Source organism: Moschus berezovskii, chromosome 9 (genome assembly GCF_049115385.1).
Source record: "Moschus berezovskii isolate FMDL1 chromosome 9, NW_MosBer_1.0, whole genome shotgun sequence".
Classification (NCBI taxonomy): Eukaryota; Metazoa; Chordata; class Mammalia; order Artiodactyla; family Moschidae; genus Moschus; species Moschus berezovskii.
Window position 1 is genome coordinate 59759129 of NC_142468.1, and position 11976 is coordinate 59771104.

General features: G+C 41.4%; 1 protein-coding gene across 16 annotated transcripts in view; it reads right to left on the reverse strand.

Moving 5' to 3' along the window:
• GNG2 (G protein subunit gamma 2) overlaps window positions 1-11689 on the reverse strand; it is a 131123-nt gene extending 119434 nt beyond the window's left edge. For 5 of the 16 annotated variants that reach the window (XM_088839709.1, XM_088839705.1, XM_088839702.1 and 2 more), the window contains exon 1: window positions 11463-11642. Coding sequence is in view for 1 of the 16 variants with exons in the window: in XM_088839698.1 (XP_088695824.1) it covers window positions 11463-11664 (202 nt within the window). In the remaining 15 variants the exon portion in view is untranslated. Of the gene's footprint in view, window positions 1-11108; window positions 11212-11462 lie in introns of those variants that run through there. The other 11 variants (XR_016038221.1, XR_016038222.1, XR_016038223.1 and 8 more) reach the window with 7 other exon arrangements.
• Window positions 11690-11976: the final 287 nt, after the last annotated feature.

Here is an 11976-nt window from a genome sequence, read left to right on the forward strand (position 1 = left end):
CACTGTAAATCAACTATACTTCAATTTAAAGAAAAAGCTAATGGAAAACATTAACATATATAAAGTCTCTAGCGCACAGAAGCTCAAACAGAATGTTCAACAAATGCTAGTTCTCGACTTGATTCTTGAAACACACTGATCTTCACTCATCCGGACATGAGTGAGTGCTTGGTGCTGTGTAGTTTGAATGACTCCCCCGTGAGGTTTTCCCTGGTTCCCCCAAGTAGAGTTAAGGGCAGAAGTCACTACTTTCTCTACTTCATTCATCTAAGAGATCATACCAAATACCTAAGATGATTTTAAACAATAAGATTGGTGTTTAATTCCAACAACAAGCCCTGTAGTGCTGGTGGCAATGTAAAAGAATATTATTAAACAAAGTGGTCTTCCTGACTACTCTGACTACTGAATCACTGATTTAAATGCAATCTCACCTGCATATGCTCAACAGAGAAGCCAAGTGTTCTGCATTTGTAGTCTACCTAGTTCAACTTCCCTGGTGGCTCAGACGGTAAAGCGTCTGTCTACAATGCGGGAGACCCGGGTTCGAGCCCTGGGTTGGGAAGATCCCCTGGAGAAGGAAATGGCAATCCACTCCAGTACTATTGTCTGGAAAATCCCATGGACAGAGGAGCTTGGTAGGCTACAGTCTATGGGGTCATAAAGAGTCGGACGCGACTGAGCGACTTCACTTAGTTCAACTGAAAAGCTGCTTTTGGCAGAGGAAAGACATTCTATAGATTCTTGCACAGGTGTGTGTGAAAAGGGTCACACTTCAGCTGGAAGTCCACCTCACCCTTATTTCAGAAAGATGCTTATACTTCGTACTTGAGAACTCTCTCCCCAAAGCTGCTTACATGGCTTACACTCCACCATAATACAGGTCTCATTCAAATGTCATCTCAGAGACGCCTTCAGGGATTACCCAACAAAAGTAAAATCGCCATGACTACACCATCATACGCACAATCTCTATCATTAAGTCTATTTCTATTTTAATCCACCTCAGCACTTATCACTGCCTGGTATTTTCTTGTACCATACTTTGTTTTTGTCAGTGGAGTCCAATCCTGGCTGATTCTGATTTAGTTAGTCTGGGTTGAGGTTGGGCCACAGGTATTTTTTTCAAAGTACCTCTCAGTGATTTCTAATGTGCAGCCAGATCTGAAAACCGCTGATTTACATGTTTACTGGGTCTCTCCCAACACTACAATGTAAATTCCAAGAAAACAAAGAACTGGCCTGTTTTGTTCACCCAAGTATCCCTGGCCCTCAAAGGACACAAGGCACACTGCAAAAAAAGACTCTGATGCTGGGAAAGGTTGGGGGCGGGAGGAGAAGGGGACGACGGAGAATGAGATGGCTGGATGGCATCACCGACTCTGTAGACATGAGTTTGAGTGTACTCCGGGAGTTGGTGATGGACAGGGAGGCCTGGCGTGCTGTGATTCATGGGGTCGCGGAGAGTCGGACACGACTGAGCGACTGAACTGAACTGAACTGAACTGAATTTTATCAATATTTGTCTGTTTCCCCAGTAGTTTATGAGCTCCTAGAATATCTAGCCCACTCTGCATCAAAAAGTAAGTGACCCATGAAAGTTCAATAAACAAATGATAAACTGCCTTTGTGAACCCAAAGGCTTTCACTAAAAAAAGAGGCAAAAACTTCACCAAACCCACAAATACATATGAGTTGATGAATGTGTTAATTAATTAGTTGGGAGGAATACTTTTACAGTATATATGTATATCCAATCACCATGATGAACACTTTAAATATCTTATAATTTTATTTGACAATTACACTTCATTAAAACTGAAATTAAAACCAAACAAAAGCCCAAGCACAGTATTCCTGTGCTCTAAGGAAGACAAAGATGAAACTGGGTGTGGCTGCTATCCTCAAAGAGCTTGCAAAAGAAAAAAAAAAAGACTGCCATTGCCATTATATACACCAGAATGCACGAATTGCTGAGAGAACAGAACAAAAGATTTCGGGGGGAGTAAAGACTGCTTTTTATTGGGGCAGGAAGAAACCAAGGAAACTTCATGGAAGAAGTATTATTTGAACTGAGTCTTACAGGATGAAAGGAATTTGGTGGGGCAGAGAAGCAAAACTATAGAGGTGAAGTGCAGAAGGAGAAGCAGGAAAGTTCTTCCAGGGAGAGGCAAGAAAACAACCAATCAGCCCATCTGGAGGTCAGGAGGGCCAGAACTTAGACGGCAGCTATCAACATGGGAAAGAGCAGATGGTATCAGGATATGTTTCCAACGACAATGCAAAGGTCTGAGGAACTGACTCCAACTTGATCGGTGAGGAAAATAATGGAATTGAGTTTTCCTAATCGAGGGACTGAGAGAATGGGGTGTCATTAATAGTCATGCAATCAGGTGAAGAACTGGTTCTGAGTGGGAAAGGCAATGGCAAACACTGATTCTGGTCTCAGTTTCAGTGGGTTGCATGTTCTGGCAAGTTTGTAAGGTGCTTGATGTGCAAATTTAGAGTAAGTTAGAGATCAGGATGCAGAATTAGATTCGGAACTGCTCTCCACCCCTGTGACAATGACAGAAATCTTAGAAAAGGATTTGATAAAGGAAGAGGGAGAAATTAAGTGGCAGAAGAATCAAATCTTGAGAACACTCATATTTGAAGTGCAGAACTTGGAGTTAATGGCAAAGTTGGGAGCCTTCAGACAGGCATGAAGGATGGTAGAATATACCACCCCAAAATATGTCTCTTTGACATAAGAATTATTTTGAGCAGATTATTTTGGGAAATAGGAGAAATTATGAAAACAGACTGCTGCTGCTAAGTCACTTCAGTCATGTCCGACTCTGTACGACCCCACAGACGGCAGCCCACCAGGCTCCCCCGTCCCTGGGATTCTCCAGGCAAGAACACTGGAGTGGGTTGCCATTTCCTTCTCCAATGCATGAAAATGAAAAGTGCAAGTGAAGTCTCTCAGTTGTGTCCGACTCTTAGCGACCCCATGGACTGCAGCCTACCAAGCTCCTCTGTCCATGGGATTTTCCAGGCAAGAGTACTGGAGTGGGTTGCCATTGCCTTCTCCCATGAAAACAGAATAGAAGTTACGTTTTTGTAAGGGAAATTTACATTTATAAAGGAAATTTTTGTTTGTAAGAATGCCTCCCTCTCTGGTCCTAGGAAAGAAGGATAATTAACTTAATAGAGACTCTAGTCAAAAAACCGGCACCAATTTAAATATGCGTATCAACTCTTAGCTCTTATTTACCTCAATTTTCCTGGCCACCTCACCATAACTGACCTCCTCCACTCCTCCTTCTCAATTTTGTCTTTAGCTCAAGGTGGTATTTAAGCCTGAGTTCTAAATTGCTTCTGAGAGCTACTCTTTCTTCCTTGGTATCTCCCATGTATAGATGAGGTATTCAAGTTAATAAATGTCTGTTTGTTTTTCCCTTAAAAACCTTCTGTTACAGGCTTCCTAGAACTGAGAAGGGTGAAGGGAAAACTATTTTTCTTCCCCTACAGGTAGGAAGAAAACAAAGTTAGCAAAGGTTACCAAAGTCAAAGGGAAGCTTTGTTGGCAACAGGTTTATTTAAATTTTAGTTATAGTGTAAACTGACTTCCCTGGTGGCTCAAACTGTAAAGCGTCTGTCTACAATGCAGGAGACCTGGGTTCAATCCCTGGGTGGGGAAGATCTCCTGGAGAAGGAAATAGCAACCCATTCCAGTATTCTTGCCTGGAAAATACCATGGATGGAGGAGCCTGGTAGGCTACAGTCCATGGGGTCGCAAAGAGTCGGACACAACTGAGCGACTTCACTTTCACTTTATAGTGTAAACTAAGCAAGTTTCAATGGTCAATGCAAAGAAATAGAGGAAAACAATAGAATGAGAAAGACTAGAGATCTCTTCAAGAAAATTAGAGATACCAAGGGAACATTTCATGCAAAGAGGGGCACAATAAAGGACAGAAATGGTATGGACCTAACAGAAGCAGAAGATATTAAGAAGAGGTGGCAAGAATACACAGAAGAACTGTACAAAAAAGATCTTCACGACCCAGATAATCACGATGGTGTGATCACTCACCTAGAGCCAGACACCCTGGAATATGAAGTCAAGTGGGCCTTAGGAAGCATCACTACAAACAAAGCTAGTGGAGGTGATGGAATTCCAGTTGAGCTATTTCAAATCCTAAAAGACGATGCTGTGAAAGTGCTGCACTTATATGTCAGCAAATCTGGAAAACTCAGCAGTGGCCACAGGACTGGAAAAGGTCAGTTTTCATTCCAATCCCAAAGAAAGGCAATGCCAAAGAATGCTCAAACTACCACAAAATTGCACTCACTTCACACGCTAGCAAAGTCATGCTCAAAATTCTCCAAGTCAGGCTTCAACAGTATGTGAACCAAGAACTTCCTGATGTTCAAGCTGGATTTAGAAAAGGCAGAGGAACCAAAGATCAAATTGCCAACATTTGCTGGATCATCAAAAAAGCAAGAGAGTTCCAGAAAAAACATCTACTTCTGCTTTATTGACTATGCCAAAGCCTTTGACTATGTGGATCACAACAAACTGTGGAAAATTCTGAAAGAGATGGGAATCCCAGACCACCTGACCTGCCTCTTGAGAAACCTGTTGTCAGGAAGCAACAGTTAGAATTGGACATGGAACAACAGACTGGTTCCAAATAGGAAAAGGAGTATGTCAAGGCTGTATATTGTCACCCTGCTTATTTAACTTATATGCAGAGTACATCATGAGGAACGCTGGGCTGGAAGAAGCACAAGCTGGAATCAAGATTGCTGGGAGAAATATCAATAATCTCAGATATGCTGATGACACCACCCTTATGGCAGAAAGCGAAGAAGAACTAAAGAGCCTATTGATGAAAGTGAAAGAGGACAGTGAAAAAGTTGGCTTAAAACTCAATATTCAGAAAATTAATATCATGGCATCTGTTCCCATCACTTCATGGGAAATAGATGGGGAAATGGTGGAAACAGTGTCAGACTTTATTTTTTGGGACTCCAAAATCACTGCAGATGGTGACTACAGCCTTGAATTAAAAGATGCTTGCTCCTTGGAAGAAAAATTATGACCATCCTGGATGGCATATTAAAAAGCAGAGACATTACTTTGCCAACAAAGGTCCGTCTAGTCAAGGCTATGGCTTTTCCAGTGGTCATGTATGGATGTGAGAGTTGGACTGTGAAGAAAGCTGAGCGTCGAAGAAGAATTGATGCTTTTGAACTGTGGTGCTGGAGAAGACTCTTGAGAGTCCCTTGGACTGCAAGGAGATCCAACCAGCCCATCCTAAAGGAGATCAATCCTGAGTATACATTCGAAGGACTGATACTGAAGCTGAAACTCCAATACTTTGGCCACCTGGTGCGAAGAACTGACTCACTAGAAAAGACCCTGATGCTGGGAAAGAAGGGAGGAGAAGGGAATGACAGAGGATGAAATGGTTGAATGGCATCACCGACTCAACAGCACGAGTTTGAGTAAACTCCGAGAGTTGGTGATAGACAGGGAAGCCTGGTGTGCTGAGTCCATGGGGTCACAAACAGTCGGACATGACTGAGAGACTGAACTGAAACAAGTTTGCAGGCAGAGGAAAGGGTCAATAAAAGGAAGAAACCAAATATGTAGAAAGGAGATAGAATTAATATCAGAACATAGCCCCCTAGAAAGTAAAAAGAAATGAACTGACAAGTTCCAAGCAGAGTTGACTTCTAGATTGAAAGAAAGACTGTGCTAATACAACCTAGGAAGGGAGGAGAAGGAAATGAAGGAAGACATGAGAAATTTTGAGGTGGTAAAGAATGAGGTTGAAGAATTCCATAATACATTCTCTGGAAAACAAAAAGTGACCTGCAATGAAAAAAGGTAGTGGGGCTTTGGATTTCATTGTTTTCATTGAAAATGCAGAGTAGAGTAAAACAGTGAAATAAAAAAGAAAAGGATTTTCCAAAAACAGCAAAGTCCTTGCTGGTGTTGCAAGGACTCTGAAGTGAAGCCATCACCTCAGTTTCCAAACCCTCTCCTTCAGTTCTGTTGCCGGAAGACTGTGGCAGAGGATCATGGGAAAGTATGACCCTGACAACCAGGCTGACAAGGGGACAAATGGAAGGCCAAAGAAATGGGGAGGAAGGGTCAACTACCCAGTTTTTCTAAATCTTTGAAACATTAAGAACTGACCGTTGAAACATATTTGCCAAGAGATAAAAGGGCTGATTCTGTTTTGCATCTTCACTTCTAAGAAACATGTTACCACTAGAGTTTGAGAATTGAGCTCTCTCTTTTTTAAAGTTTAATGAAGTCTTCTGGAGATTCTGAACACTGTATGAACACTGACTCCCATTAAACATAACTCGTTTTCTTTAACATAAGAGTTTTAGGGAACCACATATATTTCTAATGCTCTTACCTGAAAATCTGAATCTCAGTTCCACAGTGACATCTTTACATGTGAACATATTTGAACAGAGAAACATAGCATATAAAATGTAAACATTACCTTCTTCTTTTTAAACAAATTAATATGGTCTTCCAAACAATTTTTAAAGTCACAAAGTAGAATGACTTTCTCTATCCCTTTTCTCTACAATGGAGGAAAGTAAAATGGAAACTGAATTGAGAAATGAGCTATTAATCAACTGTGCAGTTCCAGAAAAGTAAATTCTGGGTCTATTTTATAATCCATCATTGAGGGGGTGATACAGGATAGGTTTGTTCCCAGGTAGTTTTTAGCTCTACCATTCATTCCATAATGTCCTAGCCTAGACTGGGACAAACACTTAACCCAGCGCTGTAATTCCCCTCTCCCATCTAGGTCTAGTAAAGCCAGTCAGAGGTCTTCCCAGTAACTGTAGAATCAACAGATTTGCAAATTTTAAAAAGTTGGGGGTCATTATCCAACCTCTTAGTACACACACAGAGTGTATTACAAAAAATTAACATACAATCTTTCAGGAGCTCTTCAAACCATTCAAGGTCAACATCTTCAACCACACCATCTCAGGTATCACTGCTGTTCATCAGAGTCCTCCCTAATCATTCCCTAATCATGGCTCAGATGTCCTCAGCCCCATCCATACCCTGCCTCTCTGGTTCTGGAATAGAGAGTGAAATCTGTGGTGGAGAATGAGACACAGGGTTCTTTATTTTAAGATGTGAAATTTGGATTAGAATCACATTTCATTAGTAGAAACTTCTCTCAGAATCTGTGGTTGTTTAACTACTATAGCCCCTTTCCAAGATTAACCCTCTCTATTAGAAAAAGTTTGGGAAAAATTTAGTACTGTAGTTGAACTTGCTATCTGTTGGGCAATTTTTTCTCCTGAAGCTAATGTGTAGAGACTAGAAGGACACTGAAGTGATAAGGCCCTCCTGCCTCCTTTGTGGCAGCCGGGCCAGCAGGATCACTGGTCTACAATAAGCATTTGAATTTCACTATCTGGTTCTTGATGTTACTAATTATCAGGGGGTGGGAGGAGACGGGGAAGACAGAGAATGTGACGCCTGGATGGCATCACTGACTCGATGGAGGTGAGTTTGAGTGAACTCTGGGAGTTGGTGATGGACAGGGAGGCCTGGTGTGCTGTGATTCACGGGGTCGCAAAGAGTTGGACACAACTGAGCGACTGAACTGAACTGACGCAGATCTTCTTTCTCCTTTCCAGTTTAAAAGTTACTTTTGAGAGAAGTATTTCACTTGGGCAGGGGTAATATTGGTGCATGCAAGAGATTAAATTCAAATATTATAGTCATGATCTTTCTGACACACCATGTTAAGAGATGCCAACATCTAAATACATCTCCTTGAAAACAACCCAATTAAAAAAAAAAATGGGTAAAGGACTTGAACAGACATTTCTCTAAAGAAGACAACAAATCGCCAATATGCACATGAAAAGACATTCAACATCACTAATCCTCAGGGAAATGCAATTTGGGACCCTAATGTACTGCAATGGAAATATGTTGTGTCTGTTACATTGTGGTGCCTGCTTAGTTGTGCCTGATTCTTTGTGACCCCATGGACAGTAACCTGCCAGGCTCCTCTGTTCATGGAATTCTCCAGGCAAGAATACTGGAGTGGGTTGCAATTTCCTCCTCCAGGGGATCTTCCTGACCCAGGAATTGAACCCTCCTCTCCTGTGTCTCCTGCATTAGCAGTCGATTTCTTTACCACCGGTAGCACCATAGTTGCTATGGAAAACAGTACAGCCATTCTTCAAAAATTAAACAAGTTACCATATAATACAGCATTTAACCCTTCTGGGTACCCAAAAAGAAGTGAAAGCAGGGACTCACACAGATGTTTGTACACCCATGATCATAGCAGGATTAGTCACAAAAGCAAAAACAAGGAAGTAACCACAATGTCCATCAATAGCTTAATGGATTAGAAAATATATGCATAAAATGGAATATTATTCAGCTTAAACAAGGCATGAAATTACAACATACGTCACAACATGGATGAACTTTTAAGACATTTTGGTAAATGAATTAAGCCATCACAAAAGGACAAATATCACATGATTCCACTTACATGAGCTACCTAGAGTAGTCTGATTCATGAACAGAAGGTAGAATAGTGGTGGCTAGGGGGAGGATGGAATGGGAAATTACTGTTTAATGCAACAGATTTTCAGTTTGAGAAGATGAAAAAGCTCTGGAGATGAATGGTGGCGATGGTTACAACAATATCAACATACTTAATGCCACAGAATGGCATATTTAAAAATGGTTAAAATGGGAAATGTTATGTTTTATATATATATATTTAACTACAGTTAAAAAAATGTCTCCTGGAATCTTTGAGATAGTGGCAAAGATTAAGAATAGACTAACTTTTCCTGATGCAGGAGAAAAAAGGACATGAGTACCTACTATGTGCATGACAGGCACTCACAAATCATACACAAAAACAAAAACCAAATTAAACCATAACACAACAAACAACGATGAAAAAATACCTTGATCATTAACCCTTTCTACTGTGAAGAAAGCAAGGTTCATAAATTTATGTACAAGGTCAAGGAGTAAGAACTAGTGCTAGTATTCAAAGGCAAATGTGCCTGCCTCTCGAAGCCTGTGTTCTTTTCACTCCACCACGCTGTTTTCTGCTCCCACAGATGTCTTTGAAGAGGCTTTGTGCTTTGACTATAGAGCTTTTATACTTAAAAGTTGAGCCTGCCTTCTGAAGTAGGCTAAAAAAGTCAGTCAACCAAATGCATTCACTAGGAGCCCACCATGAGGCCCAGGACTCGCCAGAAAATAATGGAGTCGTGTTTCCACTCTGCCATTAGCCATATGGCAGGGGGAAAAAAAACACACACACAATTAAAATTTCAGTGTCAGCTGACTCCAAACACTCTGGACAAAAGCAGTATGTCTTTTTATATTCTGTATGGCCAGAAGAAGTGGAAATAGTCCCATTTTACAGGCTAGGAGTTTCTTCATCTTTTTCCTAAACCTCCTACCATCATAGTTACTGATCTGCTGTTACTCATTCATGTTGTGCTTCAAGCTGGAATTTAACAATTAAGAAAATGTTTTGGGCTATGCAAAAATAGGCATCTTTTGTTCAACATCTTTTTAAAAGAGAGCAGGGGGTTTCTGGACTCCCCTGTGTCTATGACCCAAGGTTTCATTTTCTCACTCTTTTATGAAACACAGAGAGAAGTAAGGCAGATTGTCTTCACATCCCCACACAAAGCAGGGTGTTGGCATTACCTAGTGAATCCAGACTGTAGATGAGTAAGTACCAGAGGGTGAGTCCCATTTTCATTCAAATAGCCCAGACTCCCAACTTTCCATTTCATGACAGGCAGCTCCAGCATATAGCTCCAGTTAGGGGCATTCTGGATCCAAGATCCACCCAAGATCTCTTCTTTGGGAAGATGATCTTTACATATTTTACTCTAGGAGACATACAGGAACTGGAGCCAAGGAATACGTGGCATGACTTGTTTTGCCCACAGGTTTGATTAAATTCAACAGATCTGTCAGGGGAGCTCCATGGTTTCAATACCAGTAATATTTGGCCTGCTAGTCATCATAAATAAGCTCAGAAAATCAGACATTTTCTTCCTTAAGGACCCAAAAATTCTTATTTCTGAAATGTGCTGTTACCCCACATATTTTGAGAAGCCAAATCAATTTCATAAAGATGACATTAAAAGAAACTTCACAATTGAGAATAATGATAAAAAAAAAGGAAGCATATACACTCTCCATGGCATATTTAGTATTTAAAACCCACATTTAAAAAATTTATGTGTCTAAATATGACCTTTTTATTATTTTTACTCCACTATAAGCAGTTCTTTCTTTCCTTTGAAAATGTATCTCCTTTCATTCTAAAAATGCAAGGCAAAACGTTTTTATCAATGATCATTTTTTGCTTAACCATACTTCTTATTGGAGACAAAGGTTAATTTTTAAAATCAGGCTATGTTGGGATATTAAACTCTTCCTCCGACATACCCTGCGAAAAGATCTCACAATTTCATTTCTAATCCGTTAGACCTATTTACTGCACTTGTATGTATCATTCACAAATATGAACAAGCCATGGCCACAGACTCTCAATAAGAAGACCCACTGCTCAAGAAAATCAAAGAATAAAAATCACGTTCTGATTTCACTATTTTGTCCATACACAGCATATGCAGGTAAGGAAACAACTCCGGCAACACTTTAACGTGCTGTCACTGAGGCTAATGTGTACCTTGACCTAGAGCTGAATAAAATCCTTATATACACTCCTATCTGATTCTAGACAAGTTAAACTCACACCACTCCTTTGAGAAAGGATGCAACTTTAGGATAAGACACTGGCAACTGATAGCTGTTTCTAAGGTTATCCTGAGAGCAGCTGCAGAGCTCAGAGGGAGGAAGACACGGTTTTTTAAATGGTAAATACTGCCCCTCACATACGCAATTCCAGCCTTTGTTGGCAAATTCTGAGTACAAAAGGATTTACCCTCCCCAAACAAACAAACAACATAAAAAGCCAAATCACAATCCTTATGCTGCAAGACGGACCACTCCAGTGCTCTGTGTAAGAAAGATAATGCAATTAACATTTTACACCACTTACTCCCCTGAAACAGGACTGAGACGCTCAGATGGTCAGCCCACAGCTTCACAGCCCCCATTGATTTCGCTTAGGCTCTGCTTTTCTTACAAGAGAACTCTGCAAACAGCTTCTTAATATTTAGCATGTTTTCCTGATGAGTCACGGAAGCTAAGCACTAATGAAGATTATTTTTTCAAACCAAGGTGTCACAAATTTGGTCCTTCTCAAAAGTCCTCCTAACAGAACCCATCCTGATCAATTCCTCCCATCCCCGAACAATGTGCCTTTCTTCCCTTCGAAATCTGCCCTTAAAACCACTGGCCGTGGTCATTTTTCTCACTTAACAAGGAGCAACACGAAAAGCATTTCCTTTACCTTGGCTCCCGAGGCTGGTCCGAGGAGAGTGGCTTTCCTCCGCCCTCCGCGCCGCTGAGTGCAGGCGAGCTCCGGCGCAGCCCGCCCAGCCCAGCCCCGCAGTAGTAGGAGCTGCCCACTGAGCGGCAGCCGTTGTGTGTATGTGTAGCAGCAGCGCCTGCAGCCCAGGGACTAGTCCCCACCCAGCTTTGTCTTCAATCATCGGTCTTTCTACAGGAAGCAGCGCATCTCCCACTTCCTCCTCTAGCTTACTGTGAGCTGCTTACTTCTTTCCCTCTCCTTCCATTTCAGGGCTCACTGGAGCCCTTTCCCTCTCTCTGGGTGATGTGACTAGAATCCTCTTCCCCCTTTTCTTCCAGGTCCCTTTGGTCCTGTCTGTTCTTTCCTCCCCCTCATTCCCTCATGCTTTCGGCCCCCTTCAGCACACACAATCTGCTTTCTTAGCTTGGTTTGTTGCTGCTACTGCAGCTGCTGTTGTTTTGAGGGGTCCATAGCCCCTGACCACATTCTGCCC